Source organism: Momordica charantia, assembly GCF_013281855.1.
Source record: "Momordica charantia cultivar OHB3-1 chromosome 5 unlocalized genomic scaffold, Mcharantia_2.0 BLBB01000005.1, whole genome shotgun sequence".
NCBI lineage: Eukaryota > Viridiplantae > Streptophyta > Magnoliopsida > Cucurbitales > Cucurbitaceae > Momordica > Momordica charantia.
The window spans coordinates 9,868,794-9,893,870 of record NW_028275163.1 but is presented as its reverse complement, the minus strand read 5'-3'; the positions used below and the strand labels follow the sequence as shown (position 1 = coordinate 9,893,870).

At 37.8% G+C, this 25,077-nt stretch overlaps 1 protein-coding gene across 1 annotated transcript; it reads left to right on the top strand.

The window, feature by feature from the left end:
• The first annotated feature begins 13,404 nt into the window (after positions 1–13,404).
• On the top strand, positions 13,405–15,321 carry LOC148211270 (uncharacterized). The gene is made up of 3 exons (XM_088124352.1): positions 13,405–13,894; positions 14,065–14,923; positions 15,252–15,321. The coding sequence occupies exons 1-3, from the start codon at positions 13,405–13,407 to the stop codon at positions 15,319–15,321; spliced, it is 1,419 nt and encodes a 472-aa protein (XP_087980478.1).
• Positions 15,322–25,077: the final 9,756 nt, after the last annotated feature.

The window sequence follows — 25,077 nt, the reverse complement described above, 5'->3', positions numbered from 1 at the left end:
CTCCACCTCGTTCTCTAATTCTGAGAATCAAGGTTTAGGTTGAAAAGTCCTCATTTGGGGATAAAGATCTTCGTGGAAAATTATTGGTTTAGTGATCAATTTTAATTATTTATAAAAAAAAAAGTAATAAATATATATAATTTATATCTATTTCACTTAAATATTATTATGTACTCGAATAAATAATGTTTTAAAAAATAATTTAGTAAAACATTTAATAAAAATATTAATTATTTAAAAAACAGAACAAGGGGCAGGGGTCGGGACATGATTGAAAAAGCATTCCTCGTTCTTGAAGTGAGACTTGACCTTGCAACAATTTTTGTCACGGCTAATTTAGAGACATGAAAATAAAAGTAAAGAGATAAAAATTTTTAGAGAGATATCCTTCCAATTTTTTTAGATAGATAAAGGAAAAAATTCATAAAAAGAAAAAGTTAGAAAAAAGAAATTAGTGAGAGCAAATTTAAAAACAGAAATAGAAAATTTGAGAGAGAGGTTAACTTGAGAGCAAAAGATACAAAAATTTCACCCAATTGAGCACGTCTAGCATATTTTTTCACAGTAGCAGGATCACTATAACTGACTCCATTGAGTTCACCGCCATAGAACTCAACAGTTACACCGACCAGGTTAGAGAAAGAAAGAAAAATTAGAAAGAGAAAAAAAATTAGACAAAAAAAGTTTAAAACATATTTGTTACAGAAAATCATAAATAAAAAAGAAATAAAAGTCATAGTAAAATAAAATTGAACCAGAAAAAGATTTAGATAGAGAAAAGCTGGATATATATTTCTGTTATAAAATGTAAAATTTGAGAGAGAAAAATTTAGAAGAATATTAATTTTTTTTAGAGAGAAAAATGAAGGTGATATGTTAGAACAGGAGGAAAGGAATAAAAATATCCCATGAAAATTTTGTAGTGAGAGAGATAATAGTGAATATTTTAGAGGTGAACATTTTTTAGATAGAATGATAATTTTTTTAGTGTGTGAAATTTAGGCAAAAAAATTTTAGAGTGTGTTGATGCGTGGATTTCGGTCCTCCGGTTCACTTCCTCGTATCCACCAAACTTGTTGATCCGGGACTAGTACCTGCAAAACCAAATCGAGCTAAACTGGTGTGACTCTAGTCACACGGGCTCCGATGCTTAAGTTAACAAGAGAATAACGTAAATGTAGTCAACTTTTTTAGATCCCTTTACCTCTAAGGCTGGATCAATACTTATAGCGTGAAGTTGTTCCAGAACCTTCCGTAGCTAACCCTAATTTCACCGTTGCAGGGCCTGGGCGACATCGTCGATCGAAGATGGGGGATCACTGGCCGGACCATGGGCCGAGCACCGGGTCGGGACCGAGCCCTTCGTGGCTCAGTGGGCTTCCCTCCGGTCGCTTTCCTCGTTCTCTGCCCCGGCGTTAGGTCATTCTTTGGGCCGGCCCGTTATGTCACGGGCCGGTCTTCCCCAATCAGACTTCAACTCCTTGTCTCGTTTCGGGTCATTTTTGTTCTCCATAACAGAGTGAAAAAGAAATTTGTTAGGTAGAAATTTGTCAAAGAAAAAAAAAGTGTAGCATTAAAAGGAAAAAAAAGAAGAGATTTTGAAAATAGAAATTTGTTTTTATTTTTATTTTTGATTTTGAAGTTTACTTAAAATTTAAAAACGATTTAAGTTGGAGGCATTTAAAAATAAAATAAAAATAGTTTTTTTTTTACAAAAGATTTTTTTCTTAAAAATTATATGGGAGAAATAAATCATCGTTGATCGAACAAAGTATTGTGGGGTGCTAATATCTTTCTCATACACAAAAGCTCTTGAACCCAAATTTTATTTGTGTGCATGCCAAATTATCCACGCATTTAGATGACGAGTCACATTCTATAAATCAAGATTACGACGACGACTCAATTTTCTCCTACCGAAAAGAAATTTGGTCACTTTGCCTTACAAACCTATAGAGACACTGTACACATCATCCACTTGCCATTTTGTCTTTTTTTTATTAAGGTGACATTGGAGATCCACTCAGGGTAATCCACCTCTCATGACGTCAACCTTCCTTTAGTAGCTTCTCCACTCTAAGCAGCGATCGTGCTGCATGTTGAATCCATGACTCTCCTTTACTACCTTAACAACCTGAACCCTAGGTCGGCATTCAAGTAGTGTACAACTATGCTGGGGTTGATCCCCGACATGTCCTTGTGTGACAAAGAGAAGATTTCAACTCTTCTCCTAAGAAATTTCAGTAAGGCTTTCCCTCTGCTCGGGCCAAACATGCTAACGTGTTTATTATCATCCAGCACTGGAATGAGCTGTAGTTCTTCGGTAGGAGTGCCGCTCAGCTTGTTTTCCTAAGGGTTGGGAACAATCTTGGTACCTAGAACTACTTATCTATATAAAAAGTCATAACTTTTAGTATTTATTTTACAAGAACTTTTAGCATTCTGATGTGGCACGCAAACGATCAGGTGACAATCTCTCTCGCATACGGAATACCTACAAAATCGAACTCAATACCTGTGTGGCGCTCTGTCTAGTGCATTCCGAAACTTAAGTCAAATTCCATTTGGAAGAGCTAAGAGGAGAGCAAGAAGTTGGTTCAAGATATTATTGGAACGAACAATTTGTTCTGCAGGAATTTTGATTTCTAAACAATTTAACAATCTTGGATCGGCATTGAATTTATATTTTTTAAAAAATTAGGATTAGGATTAGGATTGGGAAATTACATTTGTAGAATCCTCAATTTAATGCTCCACAAGATCTTCTTTGCTATGACTCGAACAATGGACCAAGATTGGTGGGAACCTCAAGAAACGAAGTGGTTCTTTTTCCTCGGAGTTTTAGGAAAGATATAGAGAGAATTCTCCCAAAGAATGTGTGTTTTTGGCTTACCTGATATTCAACAATCCAAGTGTATGGACAAACGAGTCTTTATCCACTTGAATCCAATTTTATAAATAGTTCAACTCAAAATGGAAAAGTTAGATGAATTATCTTTGTAGTTAAATATACGATAGACAGATTACTTACTATAGTTGAGGTCGAAACACAGTATAAGTTTGGTAACCAAGCTTGAATGTTCTTCAATAATACATCCTAAATTTTAGGACATAAAAGGAATACACCAGGAGGTTGTACAAAGGAGAAGGTGAAGAGAAAACCTCTCAACTTCTCAATTATCTGGATAACTTCAATTGTGTAAGGCTACAAGGAGGGCTATTTATAGCCAAGGCCATCAACCAATTTTAGGAAAAATAAATGACAAAATAAAACCTAAAAACTAAAGAAATTAAAGTTTTTAGGTGGGTTCTTTGGTAGCAAATTTCTGGGTGGTTTCTTCAAGTTCCAAAATCTCTATTTAGCTCTACATACAGACTTGTGTTCCCTCTTTTTATTTCTCGAGAAATTGGAGTTTCTAACCCCATTCTATAATCCATTCCGATTTTTGACCCCTCCCTAACAAAACATACTTTGTGACACTTTTTCACTTTTTGTCTTCATAAAATTATCAAAATATCCCTATTTTTTTAAAAGTAAAATTCTCTCTACCAATTTCTCGTCTTAAACCTCACAAATTTTTTTAAGTTGAATCTAATATGAAAAAATTATCAACATTTTAATTTAAGAATCAAATTATCAATTGAGAATCCAAATCCACAAAAATCCTCCTACAAGTTAACATAATCTATGTAAATCCTCAAATAACTAAACTCTAGTGGATTATTAGCATTCGTACAAAAAATAATAATAAAAAGATTTGCATAATCTAAGAATAAATGTAATTTTGAACAATATGTAGTTGACATACAAGAGATCGTGTTCAAGTTATAACATAAAGAGTCTATAGTATATAGATAATGTTGGGTATCCTATCTTGGTAACACTATTGATACGACCCACTTTGTAAATATTATAAACGAATTGATCAAAATTGTTCATGTGGAGACATGTGAGTGGGGTATCATATACAATGAGTTTGTTCGAGACTGAACCGTGAAATATTTAATTTTTTTTTTGTAAATTTGTTAAAATAGGTAAAATACATTTTTGGTCCTTGAGGTTGGAGATATGTTTCACTTTGGTCCCTAAGTTTCAAAAAGTGACAGTTTGGTTCTCGACCTTTATAAAATAGTTCGAAAAGGTCTGACATTAATGGAATACTGACGTGGCACTGAGTTGGATATTATATTAATTTTATATTATTTTAAATTTAAATGACATTTTTTTTTTTCAATTTCCCTCTTCTCTTCCTCTCTCTTCCTCCGGCTGTGTGTAATCTCCCTCCATCTATCTTTTCTCTCCCCTCCATCTCTCTCCCTCCCTACAAAATCTATTTTACAAAACTTTAGATAGGTGTCCGTATCTGGTGAACTCCAGCTTCAGAAATTGGAGATTCTCGAGGGTTTTTCTTCAGTAGTAGTTAGTTCATGAGGATTTTGGTTGGAGTTCATGTTCCACAACAAGATGAAGCAGTACGAGAGTTTGACCAATGATTTGGCCATGGATTCCACTGTTTATGTACCGTTCTATGCCAGTCTCGATATCAGCCATTACATATGGAACCTAAGCATCGCAGTGAGGAATTCTTCCTCTAGGGATTTTCTGAGTTTGATTTTTGGGAAATCATAGTGGAAGAGAATGTTCGAAATGGATCATTTATTTGTGGTTGGAAGAATTTCTTGGGATTTTAGAAGGAAAACAGATGAAATTTCTGATTGGGGAAACTAATTGACATTCTTGCTGGAATCTCACAATATGACGATGCTGTCTATGGAAGAAAGTTCTTGGAAAAATAACTTTTATAGAAAAATCCATTATCTCCCCCATCCATTATATAAAGGATTCATCGTTTAACATTAGATATACAGAGAGATTTGAATGGCTTTTTAGGATTTAAAATAGATTTTGTAGAGAGGGAGAGAAAAGAGAGATGGAACGAGAGAAAACGCAGCCAGAGAAAGAGGATGAGGGAAGAGAGAGAAAGAGAAGAGGGAAATTGGAAAAAAAAACTATGTCATTTAAATTAAAAATCATATAATATCCAACTCACCAGTGCAATGTTAGCATTCCGCTAGTATCACTAATGTAAGTTTGACTTCAGAGACTTTTTATAACTATTTTCTAAAGGTCAGAGACCAAACTGTCACTTTTTGAAACTTAGGGACTAAAGTGAAATCTATCTCCAAACTCAAGGATCAAAACTGTATTTTACCATAAAAATAAGATAATTATTTCACAGGATGATCATATGTGACTCGATCTTAATCTTGAGTGATTTATGAACTCTTGATCGTGAGGGCATGTCCTTTAATTTACATGGATGAGAGTGATTTTTCTAGCCAATTAAATAAGTCTACTATTTGAGGATGTGACAAAAAGGGAGTTATAACATAATCTCACAAGATGGAAATTTTCTCATTCTCATTATAGGGTAAGTAGATGAGTAGTTCCATTAAGTGCTGATTTTGAGACTTGAACAGTGGGCCATTATTACTAGCTCGAGAGGGACTTAGTTTATGGTTAGATCATAAACGAATTGTTCATTAGAGGGTCAGTGGTACTTAAGGAATAAGTTGTAATTACAAAGGTAAAACAGACTTTTGCCCCAGCTGTAATTTCGAACAACTTGTGAAGGATCCACTTACATGTAGTGATTATATCCATGGACATAACCTGCTCTACAGTGTGTAAGAGTGAAACTCCGAATTTATAGTGGACTAACGTTGAGTTGATGAATGAAAGTTAATTAATTGATGAGTTTAATTAATAATTTTGTATCATTGGAGCTTATCAACTATACGTCCATAAGGTCCCCTGCTAGGCTATAAGAACATTATGATCGATTATGTTGAAAGAAAATTGAAATTGAAATGTTTTTTTGGGATACATTAAATAATAAAAGGAATAATAAATAATTATTTGAATGACAATCAAATAATATAAAATTTTAATATGAGATATTAAAAGATTTTATTTGGTATACAATTTTATCCTAATTAATATATTTTATACATTAAAAGAAATTTTTTTATTAATATAAAATATTATGAGAATTAAATAATATAAAATCTTTTAATATGAGATATTAAAAAAAATTATACCTCAACTTCTACGAATAGTATCTTTGGGTTAAGTAAAAAAGACACTCATTCCCTACGAACTATCCTAGCTCTTTGAGGTTCTCACCAACTTTCTAGTGCTTCCTTTATTTAAGTCATAGCAGAGAAGGTTATGTCGAGAGATTCTACAAATATATTTCATTTCTCAATTAATTTAGTATTCTAAATATAAATTCAATATTGATTGATTAACCATAAAATTCTAAGGGACACGTCATCCGGTTTCAATCCATATAGCGCGAGGTCGGATAGTGGCCGAACTAAACACGCTACCAAGTTGGGTGTCAAGATAAACCGTTTGCTCCTCTTTTCACGCCACGACAGCCAAACTGCTCTCCCACTTAACATGCAGTTTTCCTATTTTCATGGAGATAAAATCGTATAATTCAAACAACAAAACCAAGCTCTACAACGGTCATCTGACCACTACTCACCTATAAATATCACATGGTTAAATGAAGACGATATATGAAAACAGGTGATTATACTTTTTAATTAATTTTATTTGGCACGGAGACCAACTAGACCGTCGAGTGTTTTTAGGATTTTATTGTGATTATCGGTTATTTTTGGCAAGAACAATTGGCGCCGTTTGTGGGAACAAGAGTTCTCTTCGAATCTTAAACTGACAAAGCAGCCTTTGTGATCAAGCAACAAAGCGATGGCGGATGAAGGAATGTCACAACGGTCGTACACCAGCAGCCGCACTCAAAACACAGTGCGCACTCCGACCCGCGGGCGAGGAAGACCGCCATTGATGCGAGGCGGTGGAGGAAGAAGGAACGTGGCATGACCAAGTTCCTCAAGCACTGTCCGGCAGATGGGTCAGGAGTTGATGGGGTTGCGTGTAGAGCTCAATGAGGTTTGATCTGAGTTAGGCGGAGTTGCTCAGTTAAGGGCAGAGATTGCCAATTTGACTGCAGCTCTGCGCCGCAGCCAAATTCTGGAGGCGATAGCAGGAGACACGAATGCACCGGGGCCATCAGTCAGGGTCTAGGAAGTCGATGTGCAGGAGAATACTGCTGAGTCTCCGATTCCAAGGGACCCAGCGCGCGGAAAAGCCCTGGTGGTGTCAGCGGAGGAAGATGCACTCCCACGCGTGTTGGTCCATGAGCGACTAAATTTAGGGGCAATGTGAACCGCAACGATAGACCCAAGGGAAGGATTGCGGGTGCATATTACAACGGAAGCACCAGGCCTCCGCCAGATGTCGAATAAGCGTAATGCACCTCAACAAGCGGGTCAGCAAACTCTGGCTACACCGAATTGGGGGTTTGCTCTTGCAACAGGTGGGGTGACCGCCACTACATCTACATATCAGACCACGGTCGATGTACCGGAGGTAAATGATTCCATGAAAGAAGTAATCAGTAAACTTCAGAACGATTTTGAGGCTTTGAGGCAAAGCTGTAAGACTGATGACGCCTGTTGGGTAGAGCAGGGTGAGCGGGAGGATCCTCCTTTCACGGCTCCCATAATGGCATATCCACTCCAACCGAAGATGAAGAAACCTGACATGAAACCGTACGATGGATCAACCGACCCGATTGATCACATCGACTTGTACGAAAGCTTGATGGAATTAAATACTGCAGGGGACGAAATGAAATGTCGGGCTTTCTCTGTCACTCTGAAGGGCCAAGCTAGATCCTAGTACAGGCAATTGAAGCCTAAAATCGTCGGGTCCTGGAAATAGTTAAGGAAGATCTTCATAAGCTAATTTTTGGCGCAGCATGACAGAAAAACGCCCGACACACATCTCCTCACCATTTATCAGTCAGAGGACGAGTCGCTGAGTGACTTCGTCGGGAGATTTATGGCAGAGAAAATCAAAGTCCCAGACTGCTCGGATGATGCAGCAGGATGACTTTAATTTCGGTAATAAATAATCCTGACCTGGTACATTCTTTCGCCATTCAACCCGCTCGGACTTATGCCGAAGCGATCTAGTGAGCACGCCAGTATATGCATGCTGAAGATGTACTCCGGGCAAAACATCTCCAGCATCAAACTGTATTATCTAGGCATGCAAAATCTCGAGAGCAGAGCTCGAAGCAGAAGAAAGGTCAAGCAAGTCGTGATTATGAGACAAAGAAGCCTATCCACGATAACCGATCTCGATCAGAGCGAATAGTACGAGTTCATGATCGCTATTTAAGAGAGTTCGACCGTTACACCCCACTCAACGTCCCCTTATCAGAGATCCTGGCCAACAAATAGAATAGCGATTTGCATACGATGTTGGAAAAGCCAAGTGAAATGAAGTCGAGTCAGGATAAGCAGAGTAAAAGCAAGTACTGCAGGTTTCATGGAGACCATGGACATGATACTTCGCAATGCTTTGATTTGAGAGACTAGATAGAAAACTTGATCAGGAGAGGCCATCTGAAAAAGTATGTTGGGAAAAAAGATTCCTGTTCTTCTCTGGGGAAGAGAAAATTCGATCGAACCGATCGTGATGATCAAGACAAATCTCCCTCACCCAAAAAAAGAGAAGCAGCTGGAAAAATGCCCGTGGTGATAAACACCGTTTTTAGTGGTCCAAGTGGAGGAAAATAAGGCAATAAGAGGAAAGCCTTCATTCGAGAAACTAGCCATGAAGTCAATACATCATATGTTCGATCAACGGTGGCAATATCTTTTTCTGCAGATGACTTGGAGGGAGTTCATTTACCATATAATGACGCTTTGGTGATCTTACCCATAATTGATAATTTACAGGTCCCGCGGGTACTCATCAATGGAGGGGCATCCACCAACATACTTCGCTCATTGGCTTATGTGAATGAGATTGTGAGTTTCTTGAGAGTGATGTTTTTGCGTGTAACCACGAGTGACTATACCTTTACGAGTGTAAACACGTGAGGGAGTGCTTGTGAGGTCCATTTTTCTTTGTTACTTTGCTTTCTTTTGCAGCCATGTCTCAGCAAGAGAATTATGCAAAATTTTTCCACAACATGGAGCATTTGACAAAGACGTTTCAAAGGTTGGACTCGAGACTCAAATCTATTGAAAGACAACTAACCCATCTGAAGCAAAAGAGGAGGAATAAGTCAATGCACCATAAAGAGTATTTGGAGGTCGAAGGAAGGGAACATGGTGGATGTTGCAATGCTGTCCAAAGGAGAAATCTAGGAGGAGTTCATAAAGTTGATCCTATATTGAGAAGCATCAAGGCTAAACTTCCTATGTTCCATGGAAGTACAAACCCGAAGGAATACATTCAATGGGAACAGCAAGTTGAACGTGTCTTTGATTACTACCCATTAAGTGAGGAAGTAAAGGTAAAACTCATTGTTGCTCAACTTCGAGATTATGCAATTACTTGGTGGGATAAATTGTTTTTGAGTAGGAGGAAGAACTTTGAGTGTCCAATAAACTCATGGTATGTTCTCAAGCATTTAATGAGAGAGCATTTTGTTCCCAAGTGTTTCTATAAGTTGAGATCTTTGAGACAAGGTAGCAATAGCGTGGAGGCTTACTACATGGAGATGCAAATGTTGCTTGAGGAGCTTGATCTTTATGAGGATGAGGAAGTTATAATGGCTCGTTTCTTAAGAGGACTCAAGAAGGAAATTGCCGAACGACTTGATCTTCAATTTTATGAGGATTTAGAAGGGATGGTGCAAATAGCCATAAAGATTGAGAAACATCTCCAAAGGAAGTCTACAAGGTATAATAAACCTAAACCATTTTCTAAGATTCATTTATCTTTAGAGAATTTTAGTTTACCAACTAACATTAAGCCTATTGTTGAGGTAGAAAGTGATCCAATTCAAGAAGACATAGTTTGTGACCTAGTGCCACATGCTGATAGTGTTTTATTTAGTAGGCAACTAGATTGCAATGAATTGTTTGATTGTAACACTTCTACTATTGTAACACCTACTCCTCAAGATGTATATGATGTTGTGTGTGAGTTAGGGAAAAAGGCGCATGAGGTCAAGACAAAAGCATGTGAATTGTTTGAAAAAGAATCTTGTGTGAGAGAAAAGCATGAGATTAATTTGTGGCCTAAAGAGAAAAATGAGAGAAAAGCCAAGAATGTAAGCTTGTTTGAAAAAGTTTGTGATGTCAACTATGTTTTATTTTCCAAACAAAACATTCTTGATCTTTTGTACAAAGGTGTTTGTTATTTAACGGGAGAGCTTAAACCATGTTGGTCTAGTGTTTCCCTTGAGTTTTTACAGGAGGCTAGAACACTCATTGAGAAGATTGAACCAAAGATTGCTTCCAAAGTACAAAATGACAGTCAACATGTGGTTTACAAGGCTGAAGCATCTCGTGAGAAGCAAAAGTCCCAATTTGCTTCTAAATTCATTCATGGAAGGAAGTATACAATGTTCAAGCCGAGTGATTGGGTTTGGAGACACTATTGGAAGGATCGCTTTTCTTTTGGAAAGAAGTTGAAGAGGAACCCATGTAGAGCTATAAATTTGACATTTGATGATTTTAAGAGTGCTCTACACGGCAAGTTCGATGAAAATTACATATTCAATGCTGCTGATTTTCATCCATTTGATGTAGGAGATTCTTTTGATTCGAGGACGAATCCTTTTGAAGACAGGGAGGATGATATGAACCAAAGTGTCTTAGTCTTCAAGAGTTAAAGGAAGTTGTTGGAGAATCCTATGTCCAAGTTGACAACAAATTGGAGTTGCATTAAATGCACGATAGTGTCATTTATGGCAACCTCAAGTTGCATTGAATTAAGTCAAGAACAAGTCCAACTTCATTTACTACAAACTCAAGTTGCATTAATGGAAGTCTAAGTTGAACTCAAGATGCATTAAATGAACAAGACTTCAAAGTACTTGAAAGTAGTTCAAACTCCAATTCATTCACTCTTGAAGGGTTACAAACTCTTGGTTTTATGGTGGAGGAGTTTCATTCTCGGATTTAAAGCATGTTTAATTGTATTTTCAGTTTTAAACATTTCATTTATGTGTTTTAAGTTTTATTTGTGTTAGTGGTGGTTATGGTATTGATGTAGTAGGGAGTTACAACCTTTACAATTCTTTTAGGTAACTTGAAGGGTTGTTTTGGAGGCTATAAATAGCCTAGCTTGTTCCCTTGGAAAAAACAGATTTGAGATTTGAGTTTTGAGATAATGAAATTTAAGCTTATTGAGCCATGAGCTTTTCCTTTGCATTTCTTGTGTTTTAGAATTGCATGCTAGAATCATTCAGGTAGCCTTGATCAAGCTATCTTGTGGAGTGGTTCGAATCTTGAGTTTAGAAACAAGTTTTCTCTACTCTTGATATTGATCATCAAGGTAAATCCGTTCTAACTTCTTCCTTGGGTTGACATCATCTTGATTTGGGGGTTTTAGCACTTGTGATCTAGGGGTTTGCATAACCATAAGGGTTCTTAGATCCAATTGGCTATTGTTTTCTTATCATACTCTCACTCTCAACCTACCTTGCTCTAGGATGAGAGAAATCGCAACTAAAACGATGTCCAACACCCCTAGTCAGCTTCTCAGGAGAAATGGTCGCAGTGGAGGGTTGCACTGACCTCCCGGTCGCTATTGGGGAAAATGACAACAAAGTTCGAAAGGTTGCAGAATTTTTCGTGGTTGATGGTGCGTCAGCATATAACGCAATATTAGGACGACCATATATACACGAACTGCAGGCTATCCCTTCCCATACCATCAGATGATGAAATATCCAACCCCTTATGGCGTGTGGATCATTAGAGGCGAGCAAAAGGCCTCACGAGAATGTTATGTGACGGCAATAAATGGTACTCGGACTTACGCCGTTGTCATTGGGACTACTTCATTCGAAGTGGTGCCAGGCGATGAGTCCAACAATGAACTTGGATGGTGAACGTCGAAGCAAGAACTTGAACAAATTAAACTTGGGTCTGATGAAAAGGTTGCCAGCATCGGGTGAGGGATTAAAGGTCTTGTTCGAGAAGAGTTAGTTAAATTTTTGCAAAAAAATGCCGATGTATTCGCATGGTCTCATGAGGACATGCCAGGAATAGATCTCAGCGTAATAACTCATAGGTTGAATGTTGACCCAAATTGTAAACCTATTAAACAGAAACGTCGACCTGTAGATGCTACTCGACGTGTTGTAATATCTGAGGAGGTAAACAAACTCCTCCAAGCTGAATTCATTAAAGAAGTTTATTACCCTGCATGGCTTTCTAATGTTGTAATGGTAAAAAAGGCAAACGGGAAGTGGAGAATGTGTGTCGACTTCACGAATTTAAATAAAGCTTGTCCAAAAGACAGCTTTCCACTTCCCCAAATTGACCAGCTCGTTGATGAGACAGCCGGTCACGAGTTATTGACCTTCATGGATGCATATTCGGGATACAACCAAATAAGAATGCATGTGCCTGACCAAGAACATACTGCCTTCGTAATAGATCAGGGTCTTTATTGTTATAAAGTAATGCCCTTTGGTTTAAAAAATGCAGGGGCAACTTATCAACAATTAGTTAACATGATGTTCAACAAGTATATGTCGAAATATGGAGGTCTACGTAGACGACATGTTGGTTAAAAGCCTCATAGCCGAACAACATGTGACCGACCTGACAGAAGCTTTTGACGTATTGAACCATTATCAAATGAAGTTAAACTCAACAAAGTGTGTGCTTGGGGTTTCTTCAGGGAAATTCCTCGGATTTATGGTCAATCATAGAGGAATAGAAGCAAACCCAGATAAAATTAAGGCTATACTAGAGATGGAGTCTCCTAAGAACTTGAAACAGTTACAATGCCTGAATGGCCGAATAGCCGCATTGAATCGGTTTGTCTCTCGATCAACCGACAAGTGTCTCCCATTCTTTAAAATTCTACGAACGAGAGGGAAGTTTGAATGGACGGATGAATGCGAGCAAGACTTTCTCAAGTTAAAAGAATACTTGGGTTCGGCACCTTTGTTGTCAAAGCCAGAACATGGGGATTGTCTATATCTGTATCTGGCAGTTTCACATTCTACGGTTAGTTCGGTCTTGACAAGAAATAATGGAGGAGTACAAAGTCCAGTGTATTACACGAGTAAATCATTGACGAGCGCGGAAGCAAGATATCCCGATATTGAAAAGCTAGCTTTGGCTCTAGTCAATTTGGCCCGACGATTACGACCCTATTTCCAGGCACATAAGGTAGTTGTTCTAACAAATTTTCCCTTACGACAGGTTTTTCAAAAGCCAGAGACATCGGGAAGATTGATGAAGTGGGCCCTAGAGCAGTGAATATGATATAAGTTTTGAACCTCGGTTGTCTTTGAAAGGACAAACAGCCGCCAACTTTGTAGCCGAATGACACCAAGTCATCCGGTGAAAGATTCAAAACAACAATGGACACTCTATGTTGATGGCTCCTCAAGTGACAAAGGGTGTGGAGCTGGGATACTTCTTCAGTCGCCAGAAGGGACTCGTTTCGAGTATGCATTACGATTCAAATTCAAAGCATCAAATAATGAAGCTGAATACGAGGCACTAATAGCTGGTCTCTGTTTGGCGCAGAGCATGGGAGCAAATTGTTTATTGATTTTAAGTGATTCTCAGCTTATAGTCAACCAAGTAATGGAAGAGTTCCAAGCAAAAGATGGAAGGATGGCCAAATATTTAAGAAAAGTGAAAGAAAATTTGGCTAAGTTTAGAGACTTTGTAATTCGACAAGTTCCTAGGTCTGAGAATTCCAACGCAGATGCTCTGGCAAAATTAGCGGTGGCGTATGAGACTGATCTAGCCTGCACAGTACCGGTTGAGGTTCTGAGCTTGCCATCCGTTGAACAAGAAGAACACTGTTCAGTTGAGGTCCGACCTTGTTGTTGGATGGATCCAATCAAAGATTTTCTTAAAGGAGTTTGACCAGATAATCAAAATGAAATAAAGAGACTAAGACGTCAAACAGCTCACTATTTACTTCAAGGAGATGTGCTATACAAACGTGGGTATTCGTTGCCCTTATTGAAGTTCTAGCACTGGATGAAGCAGACTACGTAATTAGAGAGATACATGAAGGAAGCTGCGGAGATCATGCCGGGGCTCGAACTTTGATGTCAAAGATTATAAGACAAGGATACTATTGGCCAAGTATCAGCAAAGATGCAAAGACTTTCGTACGAAAGTGTGATAAATGTCAGAGATATGCTGATTTGATTAAACAACCACCTGAGAGTCTGACTCTGTTATCCAGCCTGTGGCCGTTCGCACAATGGGGAATCGATCTTATAGGACCCTTCCCTACAGGGAAAGGCCAAGTAAAATTCGCAATAGTAGCAGTTGATTATTTTACCAAGTGGGCTGAAGCAGAACCTTTGGCTACTATTATAGAGGAAAAAGTAAGAAACTTTGTTTGGCGGAGCCTAATCTGTAGGTTTGGGATTCCACTAGTGATAATTTCAGACAACGGGAAGCAGTTCGACAATGAAAAGTTTAATTTATTTTGTACGCGACTCGGGATTAAACACATCACATCTTCTCCCGCTCATCTGCAAGCCAATGGACAGGTCGAAGCGGTTAATAAGATTATTAAAGGCGGGTTAAAAGTGAGACTGGAACAATTTAAAGGAGATTGTCCTGAGGAACTCCCTGGGGTTTTGCGGTCATATCGAACAAAACCAAGGGGGTCGACAAATCAAACACCTTATTCGTTAGCCTTTGGCTCGGAAGCAATGATCCCGGTAGAGATTGGATCACCGTCAGAACGAACTAGTCGGCCTTTCAATGAGACCGAGAATGCAGAAGCGTTGGGTTTGAATCTAGACCTACTTGAGGAGAAAATGAACGACTCACAAGTGCGAAATGCAGAATATCAAAATAGAATGACAAGGTATTACAATTCATGAGTAAAGAAGTGATGTTTCAAACTGGGAGATCTCGTACTAAAAAAAGTTCTTCAAAAGGCTGGGGCTCTAGAGCCAAACTGGGAAGGACCGTTCAAAATTAAAGATGTCATCCAAACTGGAATATATAGTTTAGTCGACTTGAACGCCAAACAATTCGCTCACCCCTAGAATGCAGAAATCTTAAGTTGTATTACTAGTAAATCAGTAATTTGTACAGTACTCTTCGAACCCTATCCAAATTAAGGGCTATTATTGTCAATGTTACTTACATAAAATGTTTATCATTGACGTGACTTATGAATTCCTTTTTAGATTGGGTTTATGTGTCACTTATTGCAAACAAAGTGCTCATCAGAATCAAAGAAGACAATGCTATGCATGAATAAAACGATGTAATAATAAATCGATGTAGTTCATTTCATTCTTAAAAAAAAAAAAGAAACAAAAAATTTCGGAATGTGTACCAAAATTACACTTCAAACAGAAAAAAAATTAAAATGATAAAGGAAATGAGGGTAGAATCAGTTCAACTTCCTTCTCTTCTCCTCCATGCAGACACAACGCTCTAGAGACCTGACCTTCCTCTCCATTGCGCGAAATTCATCCTCCATAGTCACCTTCTTTTTCTCCCAGCTTTCCTTCTCCTCCTTCAGAGCCTGGCACTCGAATTCAAACTGTAAAGACCGAATTGTTGACTCTTGAAGTTTACATACAAGAGGAGAAAATTCTTGCTTAAGTTTGAAAACTTTTGCCGTTGCCCGTCGCAGTTCAAAACGGGAAGGAGGAGCAGTATAACGAGGCAAATGGCAGGATGAAAGGTGCTCCCCTCCAGAAATAGGGAGAAGAGTAGGAATGATAGGGGATGATGAGGGAGGGGAAGAAGAGGATGAGGATGAGTCCCCCAAGTGATCGGAGGAAATCTCCATAAAAGTCGTCAGATGGCCGTTTACTTCCTCAGACATATCCTAAGTATAGGAGTTTAAGATAAAAAATCAGAGAAAGGAAGAGATAGTTAAAATGAGTTCAAAATAGAAGGTTGAAGCGACGTTTAAATAGATGATTCACTCAGTGGAATCCGAAAAGACCTCCACCACATAATGAAAGCTGTACAGAGGAAATCAATGCAATTTACTTAGAATATACAATGGAGGTTGAGAATTGATTCGATTACGGAGAATCGAAATGGCGTCAGGCGAAATTCAATGAAAGTGATGATTTCGTATTAAATTCAAAGTGTTATTCTGTGCGGAGTCCATAATTAAATTTAGTAAAATTATAATAGAAAATAGATATACATGTGGATAAGAGAAATAATAAAATAGAGATTAAGCCGGATCAAGGTCTGTAGCCCCGGGAGGCTCCATGAGGTTGTTCTGCGCCGGATCAGCGAGAAAGGTATTAACCTCTCTTTCAGCATTTGTGGACTCTAGCTCGGTTACTCCGGCCTGGGGCTCTAGCTCGGTTACTTCAGCCTGGGGCTCTAGCTCGGTTACTCCGACCTGGGGCACCACCTCGAGCACACTAACCTGAGGCGAGGAAAGGTTGATTCCCTCATTTGGATTCGGATGCTCACTCTGATCAGCTGATTTCTTCTTGGCAAGTTCCCAGTCGCGATCAAATATAAGAACAAGCTGGTCCGAATTAACCTCCCGAGCAAATTTTTTAAGCCACTCGACGGCGTAGTTAAGACCACCATATTCCATATCCTTCTCTAACTCCTTGAAGTCTGGAAATTGAGACATAATCTCATAAAGAAAATCAAAATTGCCAAGTCGAGCTTCTGTATTTGCAAGCCTAGATTCAGCATCAGAAAGTTTTGTCATAGACTCAGCAACTACTTTCTCAGATTCATGGAATTTGGATTCAATGTCGGCCAAATGTGACTTTGTTTGTGTGAGTGTAGACTTGGTGTCTATGAGTTCTGCCTCAAACAACTTATTCTTCTCTGCTTCCGCACTTAGAATGTTCTCTGTGCAAGACCTGATGTCGGAGAGCTCGGCCTTTAATTGTGTGAGAAGATGTCTAAACTGGTTAGCCTCAGTAGTCAAATCAGAGACTTCAGTCAGCAAACGACGATTTTCCTCCTCCAATTTGGTCTGCTCGGCTTTATATTTGTTGTTCTCGACGTGCACTTCTCTGACGCAGCAAGGACATTGAGGGTTTCGCGTTTCGAGGTCTTAAAATCCTCATTTTCCTTGGTCAAACCTTCCCGATCTCTTCTGAGCTCTTCAAGAAGGGAATTGTACTCAGCCATTTGAGCAGAACATGAAGCAGCTGATTACGCTTGTTTACATGCGTAAAAAGAAGGTTTTAGATGCTGTTTTTACTATGTTTTAACTTTGTTTCGGCCTTTTTCTCGGTCGTTTGAGTTCCAATTCATGCAAAATTCATATATGATGGTTTGTGGTTGGCTTATATTGTATTTATGACATTTTAGGACCATTTGGGAGTGCAAATTAATCAAAAGAAGCAAAAAGACGGAAAAACCTTCATTGGAGGCGCCAAGCGCCTGGTAGGCTGCAGAAATCCTGGTTTTCTTCCAACTTTGCCCTTAATGAAACGCGTCTTCCAATGCGTTTTGGTGGTTCCAACCGATGCATACGTGTAGAAGAAGTGTTCCACTATCAGTTTGAGCATGATTTGGTCAGTCAAAGGAGTTGGAAATGGGTGATCCAGCAGCGTTTTAGGACCTACCTAACCAATTCTGCACAGCTATAAATTCCAGTAGCTTCTCCACCAAATTCATCAAGCCTTGCTTCCTTCTCTTGATCATTCTTAGTGTTTCTTTGTTGCTTTCTAAGTACTTTTGAGTTACTTTCATTAGTTGCTTTTAGTTTTTAAATCCCGAGCACTTTACATTCCTTTATTGAGCTTTGTTTTGTTTCCGTTGTTACTTAGTTATTTTCTACCTATTCAAATTTATAAAAATCCAGCACTTAGCTTATCTTTACTTTGCCTTTACTTTATTTTTAGTTAAGAGAATTGTGTTTTTGGAGGAAAGAGCACGTGACACTCCCCCTTGCTTGAAAGAGAAGGGCGAAGCTCTCAATTCCGAGCAAAACTCTCCGTTAGTTAACTTCTATTTTTCACACATGCATTTTAATTTCAACCATTTTACTTGCTATATTTTCTTCAATATGTCTTTCTAAATTCCCGTCTCTAGCCCGGTTATGGATAGTTAGCCTTTTATTTCTAAAAAGAGTTGCTAAGAAGTAGTGTTTTTGCTTTCCACTCATTGTTCAACATGTTTTCCCAAAAAGTTTGGATTTAGAGAAGGCCACAGTAAGTCTTAACAAGTCAATACTGAAAAGGTTGCTTATTTGCATTGTTGAGTGGTTAAACCGAGGAGAGGAGCGCCTTAGACATAAGGGTTCCGGTTAAGTAGCCTAGACATAGGACCTTAACCCGAGGTTGCGACTATTTCCATCCTAAAACTAAGATATCTCTCATAATAGACATATTAGGGAATGTCTTAGGACTTTGAACTTACTTAGACATAAGTCAAGTGAAAAGCGTAGTCGTTGGTTCCTAAGTAAAATGCATATCGTCCTTAGCGTGTCCTTGATTCTTTGTTGGCTAACTTGAAGTAACTCGGGCTAGGTTTTACCATTATAAGACCAAATCCCAAATCCAAAACCATTATTTGTGACCACTTCCCATTTTACAAGAATCACTCATTTCAACGTTCACTATTCATTAAAACTTTAGAGTTTGGAAATTATTTAGAAGTCCTTGAGGATCGATACTTGGATACTCCATCCATTTTATATTACTCTGATAGGTGTGCACTTGCATCTATAGAATTGTTACCACGCTTAGTGTGTGCGTTCAGCATAACCTCAGTTAGCAGCTTTCTTGGCGGCCTCAAGAAACTTGATTTTGTTCTTCCGTCAGGCAAAATCATGATGAAAAAGCTCGGGACCAATAGAGGCCATTCCCCAACAAGACAAAGAGCAAAAGCCTGAAATCAAGCATATGCATTTAAAGGTCGAAAACTACAACGAAAAATCAAAGAGTAAGGAATTACCTTTATGATATGGGAAGAAATTTCAGAAAAGAGTTCCCGAGAGGATGAAGGACTGATACAACAAGCATGTTTTTCCAGATCACCGGTGAAAGCATAATATAGTTTGTCGGTGGAAGCTAAGATGCCCTCACTATTAAGGTTGATAAGAAAAGGAGGAATCCCAGTAGCACGAGCTAGAGGACTCTTGGAAATCTCAAAAGAAGTGTCTCTTATGTTGGACGGAGCAGCGACGAAAGTCGTGTCGTCTCCTAAAGGAGAGTGAGACTGGACTTCGTCGAGCTCTTGAAGGGAGATGCCAGGTCTGTCCCCCAGTCCAGCAGAGTCTGATCCCTCGTGAATTCTGAAGGTTGGATCGGTCGGGGCGGTAGGCTCAGCTTGGAGGCCACTAGATTCGCCCTCAGGTAGGGGAGATGTTGGAGGGGCAGAAGTTTCGGGATCAGCCGTAGGACCTGTTTTTCTTTTTCTTTGAAGTTGACCGTCAGAACTGTCATTCAACTTTTTGTTAGGGCGGAGGAGATTGATCACAACTCTGTACTGCAGCAGTCCTGGTCTCAGGTATTGAATGGACCTGGGGGTCATAGGCCACGTTATTACTCCCAGTGGAATCAGCTAAACCATCTCCAAGAGGTACGCCTCGACAACGACTGCTGTTGAACCTAGAGGGACGGGGGTCCATTTCCTCTACAAGGAGGAAGAGAAACAAAATGAGATATTATGAGTAAGGAAAATATGGAGATATGAGGAGTTAGAGATAGGGTTAACCTGATGAGAGTTCAGCCGCGAGTCCACAACTTCTCAAGTTCCGATTGCATAGAAGGTCGGGACTATATTGATCTCTGGCTGAGATGGTTGCGCAGCCACCGACCTGGTCTCCTTAATCAATTCAGGCGGAGGATCGATCAGCACTGCTGAGGAGATAAATTGATCGGTAAGAAGGAGAGCTCGAGTAAAGAATGCACATACCTACTAAACAAAATAGTAAGGGATCCACAAGCCAGGGTTTAATCTACCGAACTCCATGGGCACCTCACAATAGGGAGCCTCTTCGCTGGTAGTCATAAGCCAATTCTCATATACATAAAACCATCTTTGCTTCCAGTTCTTTATGGAAGTAGGTCCATTCACAATTGAGGAAAAACCATTTTCCATCACTGGTCCGTTGACTAATTTGACAATACCAGGAAAGCAACTTAAATAAAATCGACCAGGGGCCTTAGACGACTTCTTAATGGTGTGGATAGAAAGCATGTGCTCAATAGACCGAACACAAGTTCTATCTTCGTAGAATCGCCACCATAAGTACCAAAAGCCCATGAGAGTGCCCCATCCATTTGGTGTCAATTGAGCCGGGGCTAGGTTGACAGCATTGAGGAAAATTGGGCAAAAGGATGTAAGGGTAACCGAACACCATATTCAAACATTTGAGGATAAAAACTAACACATCCTATTGGAGGTTTATCAATCATTTCACCCGCTACAAGAATCCTCAATTCGATGTCACTTGGGATAGAGTAGTTATACCTAAGAATCCCTAACAACTCCTCGGGACAGTTGGAGTACGAATAATCGGAACTCGCCACTTATTTCCGGCTATTCACTACGTTTGTGACGACAGGATTTTTTATTTTTAGCCGGATAATCAACTAAAGGTAATGAAGAAGTTGAAGCCCTAGACTGATTACGAGTATCAGCGTCGAAAGATTTAGTCCTAGCCATTTACGAAACTTAAAGAACTAGGACGAAAGTGAAACAAACGCGAGGTCAACTGAAACGCCAAGTGAGGGAAGAAGAAACGTCTGACCTTACAAGATTGCGACAATGGAAGTCCCCAGCAACAAGAATCTGATAATGATTCAAGCAAAGTTCGTATTGAGCCTTTTTAAATACTTGATGGGAGACGGTGTCAACTCAGAAGGGAAGGAAAAAATGAGTTCGACTCTATGTTTCGCAAGTCTGACATTAAACTCTACTTCGGTAAAGTTCGAATTGTTTAACCATAAAATTCTAAGGGACACGTCATCCGGTTTCAATCCATATAGCGCGAGTTCGAATAGTGGCCGAACTAAACACGCTACCAAGCTGGGTGTCAAGATAAACCGTTTGCTCCTTTTTTCACGCCACGACAGCCATACCGCTCTCCCACTTAACATGTCGTTTTCCTATTTTCATGGAGATAAAACCGTATAATTCAAAAAACGGAGCCAAGCTCCACAACGGTCATCTGACCACTACTCACCTATAAATATCACATGGTTAAATGAAGACGATATATGAAAACAGGTGATTATACTTTTTAATTAATTTTATTTGGCACGGAGACTAAGTAGACTGTCAGAGTGCTTATTTTGCAGGTTCAAATCCACGAGTGTTCTTAAGGTTTTATTGTGATTACCGAATATTTTTGGTAAGAACATCGATCCAATAATACTGGTGTGGAATGTATGTAGTTTGGAAATTGACTATTTAGGCATATTGACATTATTAAAAAACCCTTGATTTGCAAGGAAAAGCGATTGCGTGGTTCAATTCGGTGAAGAGTCCTCCACTAGTTGTTGCTGCAGCCGTAAACAGGAAGAAAAATTGACCGGCAATTTATTTGTAATCGTTGAAGAGACGATCATTGCGAAAGGAAAATTCAAGGAATGAGTGTTCATCTTACAATTTCTGTCTGAAATTATTTGGTGGGCATCACCCACAAAATCCAATACCATATTATTTTTTTTCCATGTTCACACCCACTCAAATTCATGAACTCACAAAGTGAAATTTTTGGTTGAAGCACCAACTTTTTTTTTTTTTTATTTTTTTTATTTTGCTTACCGAAATCCGAAGAATTCAGTAAGAACGGCGGTTTGATGCTAAATTTTCTCGAGGACGGCAACAAGTGAAGGGAAAATTTAGGGTTTTCTTAAACACTAAATTTGATAGACCAAGCCAAGAAGTTGAAACTGAGATAGGTCTAGGAAATTCAAATGTTGTAATTTTGAATTTAGTCTTTAATTTCTAATATATACCAATTATGCTGGTTAATTTTGCAAAGTTATTATTTTAATTATGCATGTTGATATGTCTTAAATTGTTCTAAGTGTTGCATAAATTATATTTAGATCAATATGACAGCATAGGATATGCATATCATGCTCTATTTTGAATATAATTGTTATATTTGAATAATCCCTATTAGATATTTTATTCATTTAAAATCTTTAAATGGTTTTTTTTTTTGTTTAAAATATACACATATTTTATTCAATTAACCTTTTTTTTGATTGATTCTAAAACATTCTCTCTTCCTCTCCATGCTGGCATTAATAGAACTATTTTTTTTGTTGGATTTTACAGTTTTGAACTGAAAACTTTATTTTAGCCCTATGGAGTAAACTGCCTTCTTTAATTCACTTCCACCTTGGAAAACACAATCTTTTTTTAGTGTCAAGATTTGATGGAAAAAAATTAATGTGAATTGGATCAATTACTTTGAATTCCTAATAATATGGAAGACTCCACGGAGACTAGTTTTTCTTTTAAAATAAGGTAGTAAACTGTTTGAAAATAAATTTATGACAAAAATGGTTGAGATTTTTTGGTAACAATAATTAAAATAAGAAAGAATAGATTATGGAAAAAATAAACCCCGACCACTGCCTTAACCTTCAAAAAGATTATGCAACTAATCAATCTAGGTTCTTGTTTTAGAGATCGTATGTCTAGATTCGCAACAAGGGCATAAACGTTGTGCTCCTTGATAGTTAAAGTTTGGATAAAAGGTAGAGACTAAGGCATCCATAAAAAGGTTGAGAAGGTAATTTAGTTCATCCTAGAAACGAGAGAAAAGTAAATACAGTAAATTTGTTGAAAAGAAGACATTTGTATTGAATTTAGAACTGAATACAAAAATTGAATAACAAGAGGAATGTTAGAATTTTAAATAGAATTGTGAAAAATAAGAACAATGAAAAGGTAAAAGAGCAATTTAAGAAAAGAATCAAACTCAAACTAAATGTTGAAAATACAAGAATAGATGAACTGAACAAAATTCTAAAAGAAATTCATAAGCTGGAAATTGGAATGATTTGAGGTCTCTTAGAAGCTGTATTCATAGGCTTGGAGGTTACACACATTTTGGAGAAAATTTTGGGAAGTTGGTGGATATCTTGAACAAATCGTATTGACTTCCTCTTGCAAATTCTAAGGAATAACAACTTAGGTACGAAAATTTCTCAAAAGCCTCAGTCAAATTAAGCAAAAACGCTGCCTTTCCACGTTCTAGGTAAGGGATGCGACAGGCGCATCAACGTGTGTCTGCGTGAGATCTGAAAATAACGTGGCTGGTGCATCAAACCATCATGCTAGAATTTTTGGAGTCCATGCATGATTTTTCACAACAAAATACACATAATTGCATCATTTTACCTGCGTTCATCTAAGTCTAAGTGCTCGAGTCTTTCAACAAGTAATATACACATTTTCACTTAATTATGTGTATGAACATACATTTTCAACCTAAAAAAGACTATAAACATGCATGATAAATACACTTTTTAGCCTTTAAATCAAGGCTTATCAGTTGTCGTTGGCAGTGGGGTCGCACTTTCATTTATGGGGTCAATGGCAGTATCCACAGTGGTATGCACTGATGTCGTATTTCCATTTTTTAGGTCAATGACAGGATCTACAGTGATCTACATTGGTGTCGCGCCCATTTATGGAGTTAATGTCGATATCTATAGTGGTCTTTACGATGGTCTCTGTAGTGGTGTCGCACTTTCATTTATGGTGTTAATGTCAGTACTTACAGATGTCTGTACTGGTATCGTACTCTCATTTCTAGGGCAGGATGTAGCAATTGCTCCCTAACTCATTCGACAGAACCGTTACAACCCATGTTACATCCCTATTTTCAGATAGCTTAATAATAACAGACTTGTTTACACCATCCTTGTACAAAGAGAGGCATGCAACTTTTTTTTGTCGGGTGAATGAATATTTCTGGTGATGCATTGGATGAGATGAGATAAAGTAGAGTCGTTACGAACTGATACTTGACTGACTTTGAAATTGTTGTAGACATTGTTTTGTCCTACTTACCATCGTATAGAGATGTGATTAGTGCATAATTCATTGTTGCAGGAGAGCTTAGAAGAATTATAGATCATCTACCTTAGAAATATTATCAATGAAATCACTTTGTCGTTGCAAAGGGAAAATGTTACTAATTAAAAATTTAAATCACTTTGTCGTTGCAAAGGGAAAATGTTACTAATTAAAGATTAAAATTTAATTGGTAAAAGTGAGTTACAAATGACAAGGAACCAAAAAAAAAATATATGTATAAGGGTAAAGTTGGAAAGTCAACAATTTTTTAAATCTCGTAAAAATTAGTTTGACTTTTTGTAAAAATGTGATACGTTTGAAAATTTTTCAAAACGGGTGCCCAAAAATTTGGCTACCACCATAAATTTTCCAATTAAAATTAGAATGTAACTAATTTTAAAATTTTCTATTATTATTATTATTATTTTTCTACTATTTCCACTGCCTCTTTTTCTAACCCTATTCTATTTCATTTAATGTTGTTTGAATTTATGGCTATATGTTAATGATACATATTTATTGTGCTCATTAGTGCTTATTATTAAAATTAAAATTTTGGACAGGTGGATTCGGGACTCTTTTTCTAATATTGTATTTTTAAAAATAGTATTATTATTATGTTATTAAAATATTTATGTTTTTTCAAATTTCAAATTTTAATATTGTAGTTTTATAAGGTGTGAATTTTTTAATCCTACTAAATTTGAAATCTATCGGCAAAATATACCACATTCAAAACCCATTTCAAGAATAAGGCTTGGAAAAATTCAGGCAACCATAGGTCTACTCCAAGAAAAGACTACCTATGACACCTCATCCGTTTTTCTTTCGAGATACTAATTGCACCATGTATAAGAGCAAAAAATATGACAAGGGACAAAAAAAATACATATTTATTGTGCACACTAATAGTTTATTATTAGAATTAAAATTTTGGACATCTGGATACGGAACTCTTTTTTTATATTTTATTTATAAAAATATTATTATTATTATTATTTTAGTACAATATGTTGG